The sequence below is a fragment of the Pelodiscus sinensis genome, chromosome 12, assembly GCF_049634645.1.
Source record: "Pelodiscus sinensis isolate JC-2024 chromosome 12, ASM4963464v1, whole genome shotgun sequence".
Lineage (NCBI taxonomy): Eukaryota > Metazoa > Chordata > Testudines > Trionychidae > Pelodiscus > Pelodiscus sinensis.
Window position 1 is genome coordinate 5,930,751 of NC_134722.1, and position 24,073 is coordinate 5,954,823.

The following is a 24,073-nucleotide window of genomic DNA, read 5'->3' on the forward strand; positions in this document are numbered from 1 at the left end:
CAGAAGTCAGCCGAGAGCCATGGCGGGAGGCAAAGGGGGGGCGGGGTGGTGACGTTCACGGCCAGGGGCAAGGCCTGGAGCCGTTGTCACGCCGCATGTCACCGCCCTACGCCCCTTCCCCTCCCGGGCCCTGGCGGGGGAGGAAGCAGCAGTAAGCGGCCCTTTGGGGTCTGCGCTCCCCGCGTGCTAATATACAGGGCCAGGAGGCGTAGCTGTGTATGTCCGCATGAGCGTCAGCCTTACAGATGCACAGACACTGGGCTACTATATATATATATGATGCCTTATTTCTACTGAGAATTAATTTGGCTTCCAGCTGTTGGTCCTTGCGATGCCTTTCTCCGCTTTCTCCTGCGCCGACTACTAGCCTCCTTAAGAAGTGGTGTTTGTTAGGGATACAACTAATGTGCCCTCTAATTTTTTTTCCGTCCATGTGCAGAGTAAATTTTGTTACATGTGCAGATGTGCATCACCAGTAGAAACCCAGGCTAGCAGCTGGACAGCACCTGAATAGTGGGAACAACCTGGCTGTGTCTACACTGGCATGAATTTCCGGAAATGCTTAAAACGGAATACTATTCCATTTCATTTTTTCCGGAAAAGGAGCGTCTACATTGGCAGGCTGCTTTTCCGGAAAAGCCCTTTTCCCGGAAAAGCGTCTGTGGCCAATGTAGACGCGCTTTTCCAGAAAAGACTACTGGGCTGTTTACACTGGCCCTTTTCCGGAACAGTGTTCCAGAATAAGGACTTATGCCTGAGCGGGAGCAGAATAGTTTTTCTGGAATAGCGGCTGATTTTGTACGGTAGAGCATTGTTGCTTTTCCGGAAATTCAAGGGCCAGTGTAGACAGCTCGCAGCTTATTCCGGAAAAGCGGCTGATTTTCCGGAATAAGTGGCCCCGTGTAGACACAGCCCCTAAGTTTGGTTGAGGCAAACAGCAAAGAAGAAGCATTTAATGAAATGTTAAGTTCAGCACTTGTGGTCATGGTGGGGATGGTCTTAGTCCAGTTCGTAGTGGACAAAGGTCCCAGTCAGAAGAAACATGCCAGCAACTGGCAGTAATTAACCTGCTGGCTAGTGGTCAGCAGATGCCAAGGACTGACTAGGCCATTGAGAGGACCCAGGGCTAGAAGGGTTGAAGAAGGCAGGTATTCACATGAAGAGATACTTGTATCGATGCTGCCCAAGCTCTCCCTGCTTTGGAGCTACCCAGAGGCCTTCGTTCTACAGGGCCAGCAGTTTGGTATCTTTCACCCATAGTAAAATAAATGAGGGCACAAAAAAAACCTACTGTTTATTATGTCACATGGAAATAGCCAGTTGCAGCAAAGAGCACAGGACTGACAACTGCATGGTAACATCCCTAGTGAAAATAACTTCAAATTCCTTACAGGTACTGTCCTATTGCAACCAGCATCCCTGCCGGCTCTTTAAATAGCTCCCTGCTGGCTTTTGCCGCAGCTCAGCTCTTGCCGAAGCTGTGCACCACGGCACCCCCGCTTCCTTTCACCCCTGGGGAACAGCCACTGAACTAAACATATTTACACTGTTAATCAATCACTAGATAAAATTAAAAGTGGGGAAATGTAATTACACTTCTGACCTAGTCAGTCTCCTACAATGTAACGTTGGTGTCCAGCATGCTCCTGGAGAGACCTATAGACAGGCCTCTCTAAAGAATACGTCGTTGGAAGTGGGCCATGATCCTTACGCATCTCGTTGGGGAAGAGATCCATCCCTGCCTTACAGGGGTTAGTTTGAGTAGACAAACGAGAGATTTGTTTCTTCGGAGATTCCCTTCCCCCCCAATCAGGGGAGATGCACCCTCCCAAACTGGAAGTTGGGTTCTAGTTTGCTTTCTCAGACTTCAGCCACCAGGTCACTTACTCAGGGCATGGTGTAGATGCCCAGTGACATGTAACGTGGGGCCTGTCACTTGTCAGAAATAACAGAGTCATGAGATCTGACATCCCACCCCTCTTGCTGTCCCAGAGGGTGTTCAACTTGCAAATAAACCTTTTGGTTCCCCTCTAGTACTAAGAATCAGTCTCCGAGCTAGAGCCACCTCTGGGCTTGGGGACAATGCATTTAGGTAGGCTCTAAATTACTTAAAAACCTCCTTGCGAGCTCCTTGCCTTCCTGGGAAATCTAAGGTTCAGTAAGGGAAGCCAGAGTGGAGGTAAGAATAAATACGCCCAGTTCTTATGAACGTGGTTGGTTAGTCCTGCTGTGCCGTGGCCGTCGAGTTGGTGCCTCTTCGGGATCACTGAAATCCTGCAGCCTGTGCTCTTCGGCGTCGTATTCACTCTCTTCCTGCCTCTGCGGAGTGCTGTGAATGCTCTAGAAACGAAGGCACAGAAAGCCATTTTGGAGCCTACCGGGGGAGGGATAGCTCTGTGGCTTGAGTATGGGCCTGCTAAACCCAGGAGTGTGAGTTCAATCCTTCAGGGGACCATTTAGGGGTCTGGAGCAAATCTGTCAGGGATGGTACTTGGTCCTGCCATGAGCTAGGGGACTGGACTCTGACCTCTCGTGGTCCCTCCCTGTTCTATGAAATAGGTATAATAGATCTTCTTTGTGCTGCTAGCCTACAGCAGGGGTCTCAAATTCAATTTACTTTAGGGCCTAGTGCCAGTCCTCACCTAGTGGGCCAGCAACCACCTCCTTCCAGCAGGCCCGTGGGGGAGGAGTGGCGCACTTTATCCACATTTCTCCCCACAACCCTCATGCGTTTCCTGGCCCTGCCTGATGCCCCAGGCAATTGAACTCTCCTTCCAGGGTCTCCACTGCCAGCAGGCCTGGGGCGACTTCCAGCAGCTAGCTCCATGCTGCTGCCAGCATAGCTGTGGCCCAGAGGATGTGGGCGCAGAGTCATCCCATCTAAAGGACAGTTTGGGGTGGCTGCCCTAGGCCCTGCATTTTGGGGGCCCCTGTGGTGGCCATCCCAAATGTCCTATGGATGGGCCGCTCACCCCCCCCCCCATACTCAGGTTAGCCTACAGGGCCCTGGGCGGCTGGGGCCAGCAGCAGGGGTCAAGACCCCTCCGCACTCACTGCGGCTGGAGAAGCAAAGCAAGGCAGTAGCCTGCTCTGGTGCCATCTCCCGGGTGGTGTCCCTCAAGGGAGGGGACTTGAGGGAAGGAGTGCAGGGGATGGGGGCAAGGAGAGGCAGAGCGGGGGCTGGGCTTGGGGGGAAGGGTACCGACACCCCCCCCCCTCCCTCCAGTCCACAGGGACTCATGCGCCGGCAGCTTCATGTGGGCCAGATTGTAGAACTGCTTGGGCTGTGGGTGGCCCATGAGCTTGAGACCCCTGTGCTATAGGTTTCCTTTAGTGAGATTACTCCAGAATTGCACCAGGGAACCTGAAATCTGGCTTTCCAGCTACTGATCAGAGGAGACCCCAACCAAAACCCCAGGTCTAAAACACCCTTCAGATTCTGAGGAAACTTAGATCTGAATCTGAACTTTGATGGCTGAGCCTTCAGTGCTACAGTTACTCAGATAATCCAGCCTCTATCTTAAGATGGTGCTGTACCGATTTCTGGCCAGCACGAAGTACCTGGTAAACAAAAGAAACTGAGGCTGGAACTTGAGCTGTGTAGCAGCCTGTTGGTGTCTTAATAAATGTCTTCCATTTGAGAGATACTGTGATTCCATGTATTGGCCCATAGAAGTCCCACATTTCTCTAGAGCTTAGTGATCTCTGTGAAGTTCTTCGTGGTCATGGATTTGTTACAAAATAGCATTTTCTCGGGATGTATATTAAGGAGGTGAAAGGTTAATTGGTAAACCTCACCATTGGTGGGTGACGTTTACCAGTTCTGATTAACGTTAATCGGTGGGGGCTAGGGCCTGCCTGCCACACTCAGGAGACTTTTCCAGCCCCACAAGGAGCCCGCTACGACAGGGGCTGCTCTACTGTCCGTAGCGGCCTCTCTCTGTGGCTGGCCCAGGAGCCCCATAGATAGGGATTGCTCCAGTGTCCAGAGCCCGAGTGCTCCGTAGGCAGGGATGGCTCCGGCTGGCTGTAGCAGCTCTTGCCTACAGCAGGGGGGTTGCTCCACTCTGCCCCTCCCTTTTAATCGGTTAACCAGTTAAACATAATAACCAATTAAACCGGATTTTACATCCCTCATGTACATGTTTTAAATTTCCTGTCCCTTTTTCACTGAGAGAAACTTCTTTGACTGTCATATGCGAAGATGCTTGTCTTGGTGCTTTTTAATAGCAGATGTTTTATATTTTCGTTACAGGGGAAGAGCTATTTAATGCCTTCCTCCTTATTTGTAACTTTCAAAATCTGTTCCTAAAGGAGCCTAATTTATGCCATTCCCTAAATACTGTTAGGCTGGGCTCCGTGAGCCAAATACTACATAACCGGGCACATGGCTATTATTAACCATGTTTACTGGAGAAGTACTGAAGGACCAACCAAGAATGGGCCCCTGGTGTGCTAAATGTTAAACACAGAAGTTCCCTGCCAGAACAGCTGACGATCTTGAGAGATGAGATAGATGCAGGCTGGGGGAAGAGGTAGAACTCCCAAGTACAGTGAGCAATGGGATGACAAAAGTCATGTTCACACTACAAACATTTTTGGTGGGAGGAAGGGAAGGCGTATCAGAGAAGGGCTACTAGGATGATCAGATGAATGGAAAATATGCTTTACCAGAGGAGACTAAGGCCATGTATTCACTAAATGGAAGATCGATGCTGCCACAATCAATCTTCCAGAGTTCGATTTAGCGGGCCTAGTTAAGACTTGCTAAATCAAACTCAGAGGGCACCCCCATTGGAGGCAGGTACTCCTGCTTCTGTGAGGAGTAAGGGAAGCCGATGGGAGCATTCGCTCCCATAGGCCTCCTGCTGTGGGGACAGCGGGGAAATGCAAAACAAGGAAAGTTGGCTCCAGCTACGTAATTAACATAACTGGAGTTGCATATCTTGATTCAACCTTCCTTTTTAGTGTAGACCTGGTCTTGTTTAGCCAAATAAAAGAGAAGCCGAGGGGAGATCCGATTGCTGTCTACAACTACACCAGAGGGATAAACACCAGGGCAGGAAAGAAGTTGTATATATGAAGGGCTAATGTTGGCACAAGCAAATGGACATAGCCATTAATAAATTTAGGCTTGAAATCAGACAAAGGTTTCTAAGCATCAGAGGAGTGAGGTCCTGGAACAACCTTCCAAAGAGGTGGCAGGGCCAAAAAACAAGCCTGAGCTTGATAAGTTTATGATGCAATTGCCTACAAGGGCATATGGCCCTTCTGTGACTGCTATTATCAAATATCTCAAACAGCTGGGGATGAGACACGAGATGGGGGAGGGCTCTGAGTTACTACAGAGCATTGGGGCTGGTGGATGTATGGGTCTAACAGATTACCATAACAGGGAAGGAATTTCCCTCTAGTTCAGATTGGCAGACATCCTGGGTCTTATGGCTTCCTCTGCAGCATGAGGCCGGGGTTGCTTGCAGGTTGGAACTAAAGAATGGTGAATTCTCTGTAGCTGGAAATCTTTAAGCCAAGGTTTGAAGACTTCAGTAACTCAGCCAGAGGTTAGGGGCCTACCTCAATAGTGGGGGGGGGGAGTGAGGTTCTGTGGCTGGCGAGGTGCAGGATGTCAGACTAGATGATCGTGAAGGTTCAGCAGGGCTCTGGGGCAAAGGTGGGTGGCTCGGCACCCCTAGAAGGGGCGGAGCCTCTGCCTGAAGGGGTACGGTTGAGGGCAATCAGCCGGTAGCACCACCCAGACCAGGGTGCTCCACCTAGCCCTCCGCTCCGGCGCTCCAGCAGCAATTCAAAGGGGCCCAGGACTCCTGGCCCTAGGGCAACTGCCCCCTTTTCCCTCTCTGATGATGGGCCTGTGAAGGTTCCTTCTGGTGCTAGACACTCTGACCTAGGAGGGGCTCAGCTAAGCGGGAAGGGAAGGAGTAGGGGGAAAGAGGGAAGGAAGGGGAAAGACTGGAGGGGAGGGAAGGAGACAGCCAGAGAAAAGAACCAATCCGCAATGACTCCCAACATGGGGCTGGGTCTCTCTCACCTGGCTGCTGCTGGACCAAGGCAGGCTGGAGGAAGGGTTTGTGGAGCTCACTGGCCTGGCATCATAATTTCCAGAAGCACTGTGGAGCTTTGCTCTGAAATCCTAGCAAGGCAACACACCGATGGTTAGGGTCAACGCCAGCCGGAGTCAAAGGCCTGGCGTGCGGGCCGATGCCTTCTGAGTATACCGTGCAGTGAGCAAACGCAGCTTTGCAGTGTGCAAGCCACCGAAAGCAGCAAGCCAAGGAGGCTGTGCAAGCTTGTTTTCTGTGACTGCCCTAGCGACTGTAGGCATAAAGAGCCCACGGGGTCCAACTGGGAGCAAATGGGTTGGAGAACTCAGCTTAATTTAATCAAACCAAAGGCACTGGCTTGCCTGGGGGAGGGGTTTTGCTGCTAGCCCTGGAGAAGTTGTGTTCTGTACCCTCTCTTGCTGGCTGGACTTGGACCATGATCCTGGTTGGTTCATTCTTTGTGCCCGGGATTTGCTAGCCAGTAGCAGTCCTTGAGCCTAGGGATGCACCATAGCTGCATCTGTGCTTGGCACCTGCCCTGCACACCTGCTTAGGGGCTGGTCACAGTCTGTCACTGAGCATCCCTGGGTTAAGCTAGGACTGTGCTTGAATGATATGCACACAGAGCTGCATGCTCTTGGCAGGGGGAGAGGAGACTTCGCGTGCTCCCCTGCCCCCAGACCAATCAGGGCCTAGGGCAGGAGGAAGTGTAGGAAGTTTCCTCCGCCCTGCCCCTGCCCTGCAAGGAGCATGCGGCGCTTAGAAGCACCACGTGCTCCTGGCAGGGCAGAAGGAGACTTCGTGTGCTCCTCTGCCCCAAGCTCTGATTGTCCTGAGGGCACAAGGGGGAGCGTGTGAAATCTTCTCCCACCGCCCAGGGCATGGGCGCCTATGGGGCGCTCCCCTACGCCCAGACCAATCATGGTCAGTGGGTGAGAAAGCAGAGAAGTATCCTGGCCCTGCCATTTCCACTTGAGGTCCCACCCCTTCTGGTGTGGCCTGGGGCCACTTCAAAAGTTTCTGAAGTGGTCCCCAGTAAAAAAAAAAAAAACTATTTCCCACTCCTGTGCCAGGGAAATGGAAACCTGCAGGCACCTCTTTAGGAATACAGATTGCTCATTAAAATCTAATCTCCTTTGCAGTGTGACTAACGCACCCACGTGAGTGACGTGCCGTACTGAGACTGATCCAGGGAGGGGTGATGCGGGGCCAAAGCTGCTTCCCTTCTGTTGCCTTATCGTTCAAGGTCACGAGGCATGTGGCCGCCGTGTGCTTCCATTGCCCCCTCTGCACCACGGGGATGTTGATACCCACTTCTAAGAGGTGTCGGGGATTAATCCCCGTTGACAGCAGGTTTTAGGCTGTGCTGCTGGAATTGCAGGAGGCGTGTTTGAGTAGAACCGTGCACTTCAAACCTGCGTACCTCCATATCTCTTTCCAAGTCATAATCGGTCAGGATCTGGAAGGCGCTGGAATAGACCTCGAGAGCCTTAGCATGGAAAACCATCTCGACGGTGACGAAGTCCAAGAAAATCTTCTGCAAGAAAAGAAGGCGGGGAGAGGGGTTGGGGTGTAACATGGGCCAGCCCTTTCCTTGAGCAACCAGTCCTGTAGTGAAAGCACCCAGTCGCCTGCCCTCTTCCTCGGCACTGCGGGCCGGTTAAGAAGTGACATCCCGGGGCTTTGGAGGCTGTTCCATTCGCTCTGCCTTGACGGTATTGTAGTAGTGAGAGACTATAGGAAACGGGTGGGGAAAAGAGCAGGCAGCCAGCTCCAAAGTATGCTTGCTGCACAGGGACCCCTGCTCCGAAAAGCCTCATTCCCCAGATCAGATGGAGCCCTAAGCCAGCTGCGACCAGGGGGTGTTTAAGACAAGGGGCCATTGTGATGATTTTCTTGTCTGGCAGGGAACTTTCCCCCCGAGATCTCTGCGCCAAAGCCAGCACTTTTGTCTGAGCTAGAGCAGATCTTTCGGAAAGAAAAGTCTGGCCTTGATTTAAAGGCTTCCAGGGAGGGAGAATTTACCACATCCCTAGGTAATGTGCTCCAGTGGTCAAAATGAACCTCCGAGAGGTTTCTTTTAAGGTGCAATTTCTTTCTAGGCTGATTTTGCCTAACTTCAACTTATAGTCATGAGGAGGCCTGCTGATGGGGGCGGGAGGGGGAGCAAAGGGAGCAGCTGCCTGGGGGCCCAGCAATTCTAAGGGACCCTGGGCCCTTTAAATAGCTGGTAGAGTGCTACATAGAGCGGTGATGTGGGGCTCTGGAGCGTGCTATGTGGCTCTGATGGCTCCTGGGGGCACTGTGCTCTGGGTGGTGTGGAGGGCTGCCCCAGGCTCCGCCCCTTCTGCCTGAGGACCCGCCCCTTCTGGGAGCACAGAGCCAGCTCCTGTCACTTTGCCCAGGGGCTCGTCAGCTTCCCTGGTCATGAAATCTTGCTGTGCCTTCATCTGAGTGATAGAAGAGGCTCTTTGCTCTACGGGTGCGTCTCCACAGCACCGTTATTTTGGAATAGCTGACGCTATTTAGAAATAACCCTGCGAGCAATTCCATTACTTCGAAATAACAGATGGCTTGTTCCGACCTCTGTGTACACCTCATTCCACGAGGCATAACGCCTCTTCCAAAACAGCTGTTTCGAAATACCTGCAGTGTGGACGTTCCATGGCTGCTATTTCAAAATCGCTCCTCCCCAGGGCCATTCAGAGTAATTACTCCTAGTGCTTCCTGGGGCTCTAAATCGAGGGAGTGTGTCCACATTAGGGGAGCCTGCCTTGGACTAATTTTCAGGCTTCCCTATAGTATAGACGCGCTATTTCGAAATAAGCTATTTTGGAGTGTTTCTTCCAGAATAGCTTATTCCGAAATCAGCGTGCAGTGTAGACATACCCTAAAGCTATGTCTACACTCGCAGCTTCTTGTGCAAGAACATCTTGCGCAAGGGTTCTTGTGCAAGAACTCTTGCTCAAGAAAACATCCACACTGCCATGTGCAAGCTGTGCTTTTGCACAAGCGTGCCCATGGCAGTGAGGATGCTTTCTTGAGGAAGAAAGCTCTGATGGCCATTTTAGCCATAGGGCTTTCTTGCGCAAGAAATCCCTGCTGAGCGTCTACACTGCCCTCTTGCACAAGAGCTCCTGCGCAAGAGGGCTTACACCTGTCAAAAAAGAACGTCGCTCTTGCACAAGGAGCCCCCTCTTACCACGCTGTGCTGTAAATTTACTTGCGCAAGAGCAGGCGGGCAATGTGGACGCTCTGCAGATCCTTGTGCAAGAATGGCCGTACTTGCGCAAGAAGCCGCAAGTGTAGACATAGCCTAAGTGTGCTTTTTCCCTTCTCTTCGTTAAGTTACGTAGATTAACCCTATCTCTGAAGGGTAGGTCTCCCAGCTCTTGAATCATTCTCGTAGCTACATTCTGAACCCTTCACAGGGCACTTTACCTGGATGTCTGTCAGCTTCTGTTTCTGGAACTCATCGATGGTTTCCTCCAGCTGCTGAGTGGTGCGGCTGGCATCAACTGAGGCTTTGTGCACGTTTGACTCAGCCTGAGAAAAATACCAAGACAGCATCATGTGGTGTCTACACTGGCCCTTCAGCTGCAGGAGGGGATACCAGCCTGGGCATCGGGGAGCAAAGGCAGCTCAGTGGAAGCAAAGTATTGAATTACAAGACACGGCCTTCAGAGAGGAAGGATGGTCCACGGTTAGGGTACTCACCTAGATCCTGGAAACCAGGGTGCACTACCCTGTCCTGCCACTAACTGCCTGAGACCTTGGGCATGTCACCTCTCTTCTCTCTGTCTCACTTCCCCATCTGCACAGTGGGGATAACGGCTCTGCCCTGCCTCCCAGGAGGCGGTGAGGATAAACAGAGCCCTAAGGTGGGTAGACAGGCCAGAGGCACTGCAGCACTGGAACCAGCAATGAGATCCAGACCATGCAAGTACCCCCCACCAGTCCAGTCCATCAGCCTGCCTGTCTCAGTGCGGAGGTGGCTGGAGGAATGGCCGTGCCCTGGTCAACCCTCGTTATAAAGCAGCCTGGGGATTAATGATGCTTGTGGAGCAACGCTAGGGCTTACCACGTGCAGAAGGAAGCGTGGGCCTTGCTGCCTCGGTCCAATATTGTGCTCAAAGGCCTGGTCCTGCATTCACCACCGAATCCAAACTCCTGGTCTCACATTGGCCTGGTTTGGTTGATCACGGGGTGCAGACCAGGAAGCTGTTTTGGTTCCCCTCGCAAAGCCAATGCCATGATCGGGTAAGTGGTTTCTTTTGACACTCACCCAGGCTATGTCTACACTGCCAGGTTATTTCAAAATATAACCCCCGAAATAACTAGTTCGAAATAAGCTTATTCCTCTTCGCAAGCAGGCGTTAGTATTTGGAAATAACTCCCCAGTGTAGACATGTCCCCAGAGTCTATCTCCTGGGGCCACAGCCACTCTGGGGGTGACATGATCTCTCTATTTTGACACACACACCACTTGACAGTGTTTTCTGTGCAGGCTGGGATGGCCCGACCGTACCCAGCAGAGTGCAATGGGGCGTGCATGCTTCATGGTGGAACAGACCCATGGCGCATGGTGCCTTATGAGGACTGTAAGTTTCACAAGAGAGGCTAACTTCATCCCTAAGGAACTCCACTAAAATTGGCAGCGTGACAACAGGGATGTTCCTAGCCTTTTCCCTTGAGAAACAGTTCTGCTAGATGGCATATATGCTCGGTATGTGCCTGCAATTTTTATCAGCCAGAGCTTTAGTATGACCAGAGGATCTTCATTTTCTAAGAGTTCATCTGCTCCTCCTAGTTCCCCATCTACCTATGATTTTTCCCCCTAATCTTCTGTATGTGACATTGCAATCATTCCCATTTTCCGAAGGAGAGCAAACAGAAGGTGCAATCAGATAGTCGTAGGGCCTTGCATTTTAACAAGCAGGGACCTGTTCTGTGTGTGCACGGACCACACCCTGGCCCCCGAGGGGACCCATTTGCACATGCACATGGCTAGAGAGGTGCCATGGGCTTATGTGGAGTCCAGATTGTTCTTGCACCACCTGCCGAGTAAGCCCTGAATTCGGTTTGTAAGGAGCTTGGCTTCACGCATGTATCCTCAGTCACAGTGAATTAAGTGACAGAAGTCCAATGTCGAGCATACTGACTATTACAGCAGTAGGGTGCCTGTAGCTAGAGTGTTTCTTAAAGCTGCTTATGAGATGCCACTGGGTCCTGAACTGACCGTTCTGTGGCGGGGGCAGGGCATCGGGAATCAGGTCTCTCGTTTTCTGTTTATAGGAAAGGTTACATCTTCTGAATGCTGAGCTAGTTGCTAAAGCTAGAAAGTGAGAGTCAGGAATCCTGGGTTCTCTTCCTGGCTCCATCACTGACTTACTATGTGATCATGGTCAAGTCACTTGCCACACCCCTCCGTCTTTGTGCCTCAGTTTCCCTAGTGTCTGTAAAACAGGCATAATGAGACTGACTTTCCGTGCTGAAGTGCCTTGCTCTCCAGTGGGAAAGCCTTAAGTGAGAAGTAAGTGTTGTTATAAGCTTCCCAGTGTTGCTTCCTCTAGGCCAGTGTTTCTCAAAGTGGGCCATGGACCCGCTCGGAGAAAGCTGCCGATGGGCCGCTCCGGTTTATTTACCAGCTCCGCAGCCACGGCGCCTTCATGGCGTGAGGGGCCGGTAAAGAAACAAACAAAGAACCACTGCTCCAGGCGAGGAATTAATATGGCTGGAGAGTAGAGAATATTCAATCAGAAGGATGATTCTTGCGAGTATTTTTAGGGGGGGTCAGTTGCATCCCCATGATAGCAGGCGCCCTCAGGAGCCCTAACACTATTTTCCCTTCCAGTACAAAAGGTTCAATAGCTCTCCTGCTGCTAGAGAGAGAGAGGAGGAAAGGCAAAAATCCATCAGCACTGAATGCCATTACAGGAAAATGGATGAGACTTATGCCAGGGCTATTTCAGGTACTAAACATGTGGTGTAGGATCTGGACCAGCGGAGCATAGAACATCAGCGTGTTGATCAGAAAAGCAGCTGGGAGGTGAAATAAAGCCTGCCTTGGCCGGGGTATTGTAGGTGGGGAAAAAGCAGAAGGGAAGCTGGCAGGCAGGGACCGGGGGCCCTCCCTTTCCTCCATGGGTGGGTGTATTTCGTTGCTTTGCTTTGTGAGCTAATTACTTCCAGACTGAGTAGATGCTCAGTCATTCTTTTTTCTCCCTTGAATACCAAACGCTCATGCTGCGCACAGTACAGAGTAAACACAGGAGACGCTCACAGTTAGAGTGTGGGCTATGCATTCCCAATGGGCCCCGGTTCTTATCTCCCACTGGGGTCAGTCGGGAGTGACACTGGCACTGGTCTAAACAGCGTCCGTGACAAATGAATCCTTACTTAGAAGCTTCAGCTGAGATCAGGTGCCGTTGTGCTAGGTGCTGCACGTGCACGGGAAGAGAAGTGGTTAGAATACCGATAGGGTTTTTTTTTCCATGAAAAGTTTCAACATTTCATTAAAAAGAAAAAAAAACGGAAAAATTCCAGCCAACACGTTTTTGATCGTTTTGACAAAAAGTCTACGTTTTCTGCAGAAAGCAGACGCTTTCCCCAAACATGTGGTGTAAGTGAAAACCCAATTTTCCATCCAAAAACCCAGTTTTCATAGAGAACTTTTGAACAGTAAAAGAGAGTCCTTGCTCCAGTATGCAATAGTACAGCCCAGGAAGGGGGAGAGAAACCTGATTCCAGTGCCGGGAGCTCTTGGAAAGAATTGTGTCTTCACCAGTGCCCCACTGCATTATAAATACCGCCAGGAGAGGTTTTAGAACATTCCCTGAAGTCCTGTCCTGGGCTGAGTTTGCTTCTTGAGCACTTACCTGTGCTTTATCCTGATGATCTTTCACTGTCCACTGCTCGAAATTGTACCTTGGGCAAAGGATAAATATACCTGGGAGGATTGGTGCTTACCTGGGACTGAAGGCAATAATCAAGGAACAATCTGATAGAAAGGGAGAGTTTCTAGACACCAATCCTTGTGCCAGACGCCTGTGTGACCAGCGGAGTCCAGAACCGAGCAGTGACTCTCAAGATTCTTGTGGGCAGGAAGGAATCTTGTGGTATTACACGGACTCACTGCCCTGATTGCATTTCTGAAGGAGGATTTTCACCCTGGGGCGAACATGACAACAATCCACCCTTATGAAACATAAGCCCAGCTTTGCCTGTGACTTTGTTGGAATGCCTTTTAAATTGTGCCAGCCAGCATATGAGCCCAGACAGAACACATCACATTACCAGATAGGGATTGGTGTCCACGGAGAGAGGTTACCTGTCCGCTCTTGCACTTAATCCAGTTACAGAGCTGGTGGAAAAGTCAGTAAAAATCATGGGGTTTTTTGTTTTTATTTTTTTCAAAATTTCAATGAGCTTTTTGGGAAACTCACAAACCTCCATTTCAAGAAGGATGTGGAGAAATTGGAGAGGGTCCAGAGAAGAGCAACAAGAATGATTAAAGGTCTAGAGAACATGACCTATGAAGGAAGGCTGAAAAAATTGGGTTTAGAAAAGAGAAGATTGAGGGGGGGACATGATAGCAGTTTTCAGGTATCTAAAAGGGTGTCATAAGGAAGAGTGAGAACTTGTTCATCTTGGCCTCTGAGGACAGAACAAGAAGCAATGGGCTTAAACTGCAGCAAGGGAGGTTTAGGTTGGACATTAGGAAAAAGTTCCTAACTGTCAGGGTGGTTAAACACTGGAATAAATTGCCCAGGGAGGTTGTGGAATCTCCATCTGTGGAGATATTTAAGAGTAGGTTAGATAAATGTCTATCAGGGATGGTCTAGACAGTATTTGGTCCTGCCATGAGGGCAGGGGGCTGTACTCGATGACCTCTCGATGTCCCTTCCAGTCCTAGGATTCTATGGTTCTACCTCTGTAGCAGGTGGAAAACCCACAAAGATTCGTGGAAAACAGCTGAAAATTTGCCAGGTTTGGCACAGAAATTTGATTCCTCCCGCCCCCCCAATCCCATGAAAAATGCCATTGAAATGCAAATCGTATCAGGCATCTCTGGGCGCATGCAAATGATGCTCCCAAACCTGAGTGGTTTTTGCACCTGAGCTGTTGGAAGCAGAACTGTAGGGATGTATGAGGCTTTGGGCTGCCCAGTTAGCAAACTGAGCTGGGAGGCTGTGGTCCCCAGTCACATGGTACTGTGGTGACTCCACATGAGACCGAGACAGCCTTTCTGACGAGAGCCCATGCTAGTCACCTGACACCAGGCTTTGTTTCCAGAGAAACTGAGTCCCCTTGCTAAGCAGCCGAGCCTACGTAAAGACGGCCAATTACTTCTTTCCCCCTTGAGGATCTTTGGGACTTTCAGCTGAGAATTGCCGTCTTTGGAAAAGCTGCGGAAAGGGGTTGCTTGTTTGAAATATTCTTGCCAGACCTAGGGAAATCTTTCAAGAGTCTCTTTGAAAAGCTGTCCCACCCAGAAAGTCTGAAGTAACACGAGGCGGGCGAGGCAGTGTCTTTTATTCCACCAACTTCTGTCTTTGGCAAGGACAAGTCTTCCAGCTTACACAGAGCCGCTCTTCAGAGCCGGCTTGTAAGGCGTTCTGGTTATCTTCTCCACAGCTGAGCTCTGTGTGGCTCGAAATCTTGTTCCTCCGCAGACAGAAGTTGGTGCACGTATTGTCTCTCCCACCTTGTCTTTCTCCTATCCTGGGACTACCACCGGTACAACGAACACTGCAAACAGTCTGAGAAAGTGCATGTCCCTTGGCGAAGGGCAGAGGAGGGGTATTTCAGTACGGAGCATTACCCCGTTTTCCATTCACACATCATTCAGTGAGTGCTGATGTCGGGAAACACTTAGGAAAGTTAGCAGAGGAGCCTGCCAAGATTTATGTGAAAAATGTGGCTTTGGGAATGCATCTGAGATGCTTGTGACCAAATTGGTGTCAAATCTCTCCTTGCAGACTTATAAGGAAGTGGTTTTGGGCAGGGGGACAGGGGAGGGGAAAGTTGGTGGTTCATTACCTAACCCTCAATCCCATTACGTGTGTCTCGTTTATGTGAGCTCTGATGGGTTCCCATGGGTGCCTATGGTGAGCTTACAACAATCTGGGTTTTCCCTTACTAGGGTGGGTGGTTTCCTGATGCTGGTCTGTTTCCCGCAGATTCTGTTGGACTCCAGGGCTCTGTGGAATGTTTTGGAAGAAACTACGATGAAATGTAAGCCGAGCTCTGGCTTCCCACCTCTGTGTTACTAATCAGACAGCTCCCAGGTAGGGATGTTAGTGTATAGCTGTTTAAATGATTAACTGATAAGCCTAGGCTTCTAGGTTAATCCAAATGACTACATGCAGCCTCTCCCCCCTTGCTGCCTCTGTATCAGAGGCAGCAAAGGGGGGAGGGAGGAGGCAGGAGCCAGTGCCCATGGGGAGCTGGCATTTAAGAGGCAGCATTGCAGGGGGAAGGAGAGAGCCCCCCCAATCCTGCGTTGCTGCCTCTGTATCAGAGGCAGCAGCATGGGGGAGGGGGCAGGCGGGATGCAGGTGCATCCTCTGTCCATGGGGAGCTCAGCAGCGGGGGGCTGACGGGGGCTCCCCCAAAGTGGGGCCAGGAGTGCCCTGACTGCCGGCCCCTCCCCTGAGGAGTATTTTGGTAATAGTGTAACCACTAAACATTGTTGTGGTTCTGCAATTACTAAACTACACGGTCTCTAACATTCCTACTCCCGGGCTACCTAAGGAGGAGCTAATGCTGCACCTCCCTGGCTTTGTAGGACGGCATAAAGGATACGAGGGTGTGTCGGTCTGACGGTGACTTCTGCCGCAGTCGCTCCAGTTTCTCTAGTTGCTTTATCTCATTGTTTCGGACACTGTTGAACCTCTTGATCTCTGTCTGGGAGAGGAGAAGAATGCGTTTTTGGTAGGCTTGCGCCATCGGCTGGCACAGCAAGGTTAAAGCCATAGGGTGCTTACCCGCATCTGCTTGAGTTGGACTCCGTAGCGTTTCAGTGGCTCCACCACCTTCATTTCCAGTCTCTCTACCTAGCGGGGAAAGTCACATGTGCAGGACGTCAGGCCTCGGTCTCTCTGTCGACGCCACCAGCAACAGCAGGGCCCACCAAACAGGAACCGGGTTGGCAGCTGGGAACACGTTCCGTGTAGCCCCAGGACAGCCCGCAAGTGGCAGCGCTATTCAGATGCAGCTGACCTGAGCTGGGTTCCAACCAGATACCTCAGAGGTGAAAGGCCCCTCCCCTACTGCCACTTGCCTAACACAAAATGCACAGCAAGACGTGGAAGAGGGTGCAAGGGAAAACGGAGGGGTGAATCCTCCCCAAATAGTAACCAAAGAATGTTCCACCATCCCCTCAGAAGCTGAAACTGAGGGATCATGAGGAGCTTGTCAGTTTGGATAAGGGCTAGATTCACCCCTGAATTTCCTCCTTTTTAACTTGGGTCTCCTGTCCCAAGGATCTAGAAGGCTGCACAGACCAACACCCTCAGCCCCAGAACAGGGAAAGCAGCAATGAGCCCAGCCCTATTAGGACAGGTCAGTAATTGTTAGCACAGTATGTCGTCAGGGAACTGAATACTCACTGTTTCCTGTGTTATGCTTATAAGAAGCACACGGGATCTTTATACAAGCCATGCACGCTATAAGTCCAAAAAACTTGGACTTACAGCAAAGCAACTTAAAGCGGGGAATTTTTTTACTGCAGCTGACTTCCATTTACGCAAACCAGGCGGTTTTTTTTTTTTTTTTTTTGTGCGACTTAAGAGCAGGGAATGGGAGGACTTATGACACATCACACCCTACAAGCGTCAACGACCTTAATGTGGAACGGATGTATAACGGCGCGACTTATAGCAGGGATGCCCCATACACCTGTAGTGCTAACTCATGACTGCCCTCCCACGTCTATGGTCAGCCTGTGCCTTCCTACCTGTGATCCCAATCCTGACGTAGTTAGCGTCTTGTGGCCTAGGCAGCTCCTTACCTCGGCCTGCCTGTAGTCCTGCACTTTGGCCAGCTCCTCGGCAAAGCGCTTCATGGTGTTCCGCAGCTCAGGGTTCTCAGTGTTCGCATAGTCGAGAATCTGCTTGACCAGGAGATCTGACTTGTCCCGCAGCTTAGCCGTCTTCCGGGTGTAGGCGGCCATCAGCGTGCAGAACAGGCCGAAATATTTCTCAGCATTGGCTACCGTGGTCTCCATGATCCTCACTTGGCTATCTCTGGGGAGGGGAGAGAAGAACCCCATGTTTAGGTTAGCTCACCCAGCTTTGAGCTTAGAGTTCTGCAGGGTTTCTCTCGTGTGTCTCGGAATCCGTCCTTGGTGTGTGTGGAAGGGGGCATTTGCATGCACAGATTGGAGAACTGTGCACTGTACTGCCCTGTACGTACGTCTCTCTCTCTGTGTCTCTCTCTCACACACACAGACACAGACACACACACAAAAGCCATGGGCTGTGTCTACACTGGCATGAATTTCCGGAACTGCTTAAAACGGAATACTATTCCGTTTTCAGTTTTTCTGGAAAAGGAGCGTCTACATTGGCAGGCTGCTTTTCTGGAAAAGCCCTTTTTCCGGAAAAGCGTCTGTGGCCAATGTAGACGCGCTTTTCCGGAAAAGAGCCCCGATCGCCATTTTTGCGATCGGGGCTTTTTTCCGGAAAAGACTACTGGGCTGTCTACACTGGCCCTTTTCCGGAACAGTGTTCCGGAATAAGGACTTATGCCCGAGCGGGAGCAGAATAGTTTTTCCGGAATAGCGGCTGATTTTGTACAGTAGAGCATCGTTGCTTTTCCAGAAATTCAAGGGCCAGTGTAGACAGCTCACAGCTTATTCCGGAAAAGCGGCTGATTTTCCGGAATAAGTGTCCCAGTGTAGACACAGCCCTGGTGTCTTTCCTGCTGATGTGCAGTCAACCACTTCTTAAATGCACTGCAGGTTTTCCTTCAGTAACATTCCCTTAGCACAGTCAAACAAATATACAGGAGTCCTAAATTATTACAGAGCTGCCCCCTGTCCATCAGCATAGTGAAAGGTGGCTCTACTAAACCCAGGGCCCATTTTGGGGTTTTGCCGGCAGGGGTGGGAAATGTTTTCAGTGTCCCCGTGAGTGGCTAAGGGAAAAAAAAACCACCTACGCCCCATACAAGCAACCCGCCCTCTCTGGTGGCTAATCCGTGGAGGAAAAGAAGTCTGAGCGGCACAGCATCACGGCGACCCCTGTGGAAATTGGTATCAGAAGCAACTACCCCATTTGCCTGCCCTTAAAACCAGCCCTGACTCAACAATTGCAAGGTGTGGGGGTGTGTGTGTGGGGGGGGATTTTATGGCACATTTTCCTTACTGGGGGAATACACTTTTACCCAGGTCTTCCTGTTTACTGGTACAGTTCGGGGGTGCTGGTTTTTTTCTGATTTTTGCACCTGCAAATATATTCTGGGGGCATGTATTAGCCCAGGGATGACTTGTTAGCAGGTAGCTTGTCTGCTGGTATTTGCATCTACCGTTTATTTGAGATACAGAAATGCACCCAGGAAAGGGAAGTTGGATGGCTGAAGATTTGCCTTTTGGTGTAACCTGACCTCTTAAGTTCTGATGTTGCCTTTGTGTGACTGCCCTTCGGTGCAGCTGAGCCCTCGCTGGGCTATTGGCTGGACTCATCCCGCATGGATGTGATCTGCAGTTGAGACTCAAACCTAGACCCTCACAGTCAATCGACAGCAACTGTTCCAGGCCAGCTGAAAACAAGTCTCCCCTGGAGCCATTGGGAGCGGTGCTGCGCGCAGCTCAGCACAACTCCGGCGTTGCTGACATATCTCCCGGCTGCACTGCCCTGTATGGTACTGGCGGGCTTAAGCCGATTATTGAATGCTCCTTTCATAAACTTCAAATCCACGTCCCTTCATCCCATCCAGAAACCCAAATCCCCCTGCGCTCAATGTAAGACCTTCCTGAATTCTTTTAAGAGCAGTATTAATGGAAAGATACAGCTGCAGTCTGCCTATGCGTCTCGTTCTCCCGGCGGCTCTGCCAAGAGTTTTGCAGCTGTGCATCACCTAATAAAGCCTGCTGGTCTCCATCATGCAAGCTTGACTCGTTGCCACAAAAGACTAAGGGGCCTTACATTTCTCAAGGCTCAGATCTGTAGTTAACTGCCTCCCTCCCCCCCGCCTCATGTTGAAAATAAATCATTTGCAAACATTGCGGCTCGCTAGAGCGTTTCCTGCTTTAGGCAATGCGGGACTATGCCCACCCCTTCCGGGTTTGCTGCCGTGAACAAAATCGCCCACTGCGTTGCTGCGCCTCAGCCTTTCTGTCTCTTCTGTGTGGCATCACCAGTCATGTTTGCAGCATGATTTTACTGGTCTCAGTTCTGGTTTCCGCTTACAGAAACAGAGAGATAAAGTGGAGGGAATTCAAAGGCACAGCCCAGTAAAATAAGCAGAGGTTAGTAGAGGGCCTGCGTTAACAGGAAAGATGGAAAGAGTTCAAAGGTGCATGGGCTGGCTGAGAAGGAGAGATGTAACTGCCTACAAAAGCAGCAGAATTATTTAGTGTGCATACATGGAGGCTCTCAGAGCCCAAGGAGATGGGGGGGTCCCTATAAAAACCGAAAGATGATGGCATCCAGTTGGGGAGACGTAGTTTGACTATCTGGAAATATTTCCCGGCAGCAAGATGTTTTTGCAAGGTGCAGTGGTCTAGCAAGGAATGGTGGTAAAGCTCAAACAGGACTGGATTGGATATGAGACGAAGTGTTATGGAAAACACCCTGCACTGGCAAGAGAGACGTAGCCTTCCTCTTTCTAACTTCTTCTTCCACGGTAAACCCTTGCTCATCCATGTGTCACAGGTGGGCTACGCCGCAAGCCGTACATCCACGGTTCTCCAGTGTTTGCATTCCACCAACCGCGGTGCAAGAGTCAGGCCTCTGTCCGATCTACTCCGCTAGAGCAGGTTTAAAAATGCCAGTGAATTTGTGGGAGCGTTGGAAGCATTTGCTTGTTTGATTTAAGAGCAGATCAGACAGACATCTGTCAGGGATGGTACTTGCTCCTGCCGTGAGGAGGTCCCTTCCAGCTCTAGTGTTCCATGATTCCCATGAAAGAGATTCAGGTTTTTCAATAAAACTGAAAATCAACAATTATTGAGCTTTTGCAAACCAATGTTAATGTTTGGGGGTTTTTTAATGGCTTTTAGTCAAATGTTTCATTTTTACCAAAACCTGAAAATTGTTCCTGAGAAGTTTTCCATTTCTGGTGTTTAGCCAGAACTGAACTATTTTGACCAACACGAAAAGTCTGTGGAAAAACGTCACTTCCATTTCTCATCCAAAACGTGTTGTGACCACGTGAGCATTCGTTTGTGTTTAGTTGTGCTGAGGGCTACTTGGGTTGCTATCCACGCACTGGTGGCTAGACTGGGAGCTGCTACCTGACAGGAGTCAAGGCTTGAAACATGCTCCTTTATTCATGATTGCTAGGAAAAAGGAATTGGACGCTAACCGTGAAGCCCTAACTGGGTCTGGCCTTCCACCAAACTACTTCTGAAAGCTGTGTGCTTTGGAAGCATGGTGAAAGAGCATCAGGCAGCCTGGACTGATCTTTCCCTGGGCCACATAGCTCTGCCAGGTCTGGTGGCAGGATGGCGGAGAAGGGAGGAGGAGGCATGTCCCCAGATCCTCTCACCTTGGCGGTAGTGCTGAAGGGGAAGTAAGTTACAGCCAGACTCCTGCCTCCAGCCGCCTGGGAATCTCTAGGGACTCCGTGTTTTTCTGTTCTCTTGCTTGAGGCCCTGCATCCAGGCTGATCTTGGCTCTAGCTCTGCTGTCAAACATCTGGCTCCAATACAGTCCTGGGTATATTTGTTATCATAGTCAACAGCTCCAGCAGATGCAAAGTTTCCAGAAGTTGCTGCTGCTGCTTTGCACGGTTCTCAAACACGGGATGCATGTCCAGGATATTTCTCTTGAGCCATGGAGATGACACCAGCTGAAAGAGTTGCTAGCTGCAGCCTTTGGGAAAAGCCTTTGGCCAAAGCTGCAATTCCAGTGCCCTGTGGGAGCTTGATGCAAATGCTTAAGGTCCGGCTTCCCTTGTTAGCATGCAGACCCTTGCGCATGGAGAACCAGAGAATGCTCACTGAAGGAGCATATGTCGCGTTGACCATTTGTGTGTGTGAGTGACAGTGAAGATCATGGTGTGACGTAGTGGGGGGTACCTTGCTGGTTGCTAGGCTTGGGTTGTGAGTGACCTCCACTGGCTGCTGGCTGCAGCATGGCCCAGCAAGACAGGGGATGAGTCATTATGCAAGGGGGCTTCGAACCTGTCTGACCAGTTATCTCCCAGGGAGCGGAACAATGGGAAGAAGGGGAGTGGAGCCCTGGCTGGGGGCAGGGCTGGAAGTGAGTGAGTTTGGTTTCTGGCTGGTATCATGGAGGAAGTAGCCTAGGCAATGGGCTGGGATTTAGGGGCCCAGGCTCCCCCATATAAAGGGGGAATGAGGCATCCTAGGCCTGCCCTGTAACCAGATTACATTTGTGCTGTGCTGTATCCTGGAGAAGCAATAAACTCCCTCTATTCTACTGGCTGGGGGTGCAGGAGACGGGAAAACCCCAACGCGCCATCACACATGGGCTGTGGGGAGTGTGCAAAGAGGGGCAGAGGCATGCTGAGGCCCTTGATGCACGGATCAGCTCAGTCACCCCTAAACACAAGCACTATTCCCAGCAACAGGTCTCTGGACTATTTCATGGCTACAGGCTGCTCTGTGACCTTCCAGCCTTGTAAAGTGCTCACGTTTCTTTCCCAGGGTTCCCCAGAAGTCTGAGCTAACAGAAATCTCCCCAGTCCCAGGCTAACCATGCAACCTCCACCCTCTTCTGGGCCTAGGGGTCTGTCTGCATTGCAGTCAGGGGTGGGGGTGACTGCGTGGATGGGCCGGAGCTAGCATTCACCTAGCTACTTGGGGGGCTACAGCAGTGAAGCTGGGGCCAGTGCAGGCTGCCCGAGTCATTACCCTTGGTTCCAGGTGGGCTTGAACAGCCTGCTGCACGGAGCGCCCAGCTTGCTAAACTGCAGCTAGCTTGTGTGTAGGCCGTCTGCATGAGCACGGCCCCACCCCGGGCCTGGAATGCAGGGTGCCCTGTGAGAGCCGCCGGCTGTCATTAAACGAATGAGCCCCCCTCCCGCTTTTAACCGTCCGGCTCCTCCTTCCCATTGCTGGGGCACGCACTAAAGTCTTGGAGGGGAGCAACCCGCTCTGTGGCACCCGTAAGCAGCATCTCTTGTTGTTACCGCCCCTCCTGGAGCATCTGCCTTCCTTCGGGGGGACGTGGATACGTTCTGGAACCATGGAGGAACCGAGCTGCGAGTCTGCCCCGTGACGCTAAGGCATTGCATCTACCTTTGGGAGGGGAAAGCCAAGGCCCCGTTAAGAGACTTGCATCAGGTGGGGGCAAGAACCCAAATTTCTCCAGGCCCAGCCTGCTGCTCTGGCCGTCCAGACAAGCCGTCCTCACTGACTGGCAAGCTCCAGGGTATCTCAGGGGAGCTACCTAGAGCTCAGTGCAAGCTTCTCCTGCAGCAGGCTCCATGGGAGGGAGGCCAACGGAGGGGAGACCCCCCCAGGCAGCGGGGCCCGCCTTACCTGGAAAGGATGGTGTTCATGGCTGCAGCAATGGGCCGGCCTGTCTACCCCAGAGCAGTAACAGTGGCGCTGGCTGCAGGGGGACCGGCAGAAAGCACAGCTGCTCCAGACCTGGCTCAGGTGGCAAGCCCGGCCTGGTTGGCTTAGCAACGCCAGCAACAGAGCCCAGGATGTGGGTGGAGTTCGGGCTCTGGTTTCCAGGGGTAACTCAGCCTGTTCCATCTCCGGGCCCAGCCCACGGCTGCTTCCTCTTGCAATCTGACCCTAGGAACGGGCGTCTCTCCCCCCCACCGACCCCCAGCATCAGCCTTGCCCCTCCCCTACCACCCAGACACCATCCATCCTCCGCTGGCCTGGGGCCAACCCGCAGAAGGGGCCCGGGAAGAGCGACAGCAGGCCCCTCAGCAGGGGGCTCTCGTGGTCTGCCTGCTTTTTGAGTCTGCGCAGGGAGGGGGACCCAGATGTCTCAGAGGCCCCCATTGGTGCCAGCAGCAGCACCTTCCCCCATCTCCGCCCTGCTCTGCAGGAGTCCCCAAAGCCCCTGGGGCTTTTCCCTTCTGCCTCAGGGTGAGCCTCCTCCCAGTGCATGCTGCTCCCAGGGGTGCCCTGTAACCATCTCCCTCTGTGACCCCCCACCTCATTCTGGAGGTGCCCCCACTGCAGCCCTCCCAACCTCAGCTGATCTGGGGAAATGAGGGGGTGGACTGAATTCTTTATTCATACCCATTAGTGTCATTACCCACAATACCCTCCGTGCCTTTCCACCAGGAGCCAGTTGGCCTGAACGGGGCGGAAGGGGGTTCCAGGGATCCAGTGTTTTGAATGTGAAATGCCATCCCCCCGCACCCCTCTCTTGACACCTGGGGCGGTGGCTAGTCCCTGCCTTCCCCTGTGTCGCAGCGATGTGAAGGCCAGAAGGGATCTTGTCTCGGCTCCTGCCTAGCCCCAGCCGGAGATCGTCCCCCCCATGATTCCTGCACTGAACCCACAACGCTTGGCTGAACGCGTCGCTTAGCAAGACCACTGCTCCTGACAGAGCTACCGAGTGGCGGAGACGCTGCCACATGCCTAGGTCAGGGGCCACAATAGCTCAGCACCTTTCCCTGTGGGAAATTCCCACCTTCTTTTCCATCTGAAAGTGCCTGCTGGCTCGCAGGTCTCTCTCCTGTTACAAATCGCGGTTCCTCAGGGACCTGTTCTGGGCCCGGGATAGGCACATCACCCCTAGCAGGATCGTCTCCCGTGCCTCCTGGCTGCGGCAGGGGACGTGCAAGCGGCCGCAAAGTGGATAAAAGCGCTTATCTTTCCGTGCCTCTGTTCAATGTGTAAAGGTCAGGCT

The 24,073-nt window shown here is 51.7% G+C and overlaps 1 protein-coding gene across 1 annotated transcript; it reads right to left on the reverse strand.

Moving 5' to 3' along the window:
• Positions 1-1,276: 1,276 nt before the first annotated feature.
• Positions 1,277-22,971, reverse strand: CIBAR2 (CBY1 interacting BAR domain containing 2). Its single transcript, XM_006137369.4, has 9 exons — positions 22,735-22,971; positions 17,074-17,308; positions 16,049-16,117; positions 15,867-15,968; positions 13,029-13,034; positions 9,501-9,605; positions 7,483-7,596; positions 6,047-6,148; positions 1,277-2,340 (listed from the first exon to the last, which is right to left on the reverse strand). Exons 1-9 carry the CDS (start codon positions 22,752-22,754, stop codon positions 2,203-2,205), a joined length of 891 nt encoding a protein of 296 aa, XP_006137431.2. The 5' UTR covers positions 22,755-22,971; the 3' UTR covers positions 1,277-2,202.
• Positions 22,972-24,073: the final 1,102 nt, after the last annotated feature.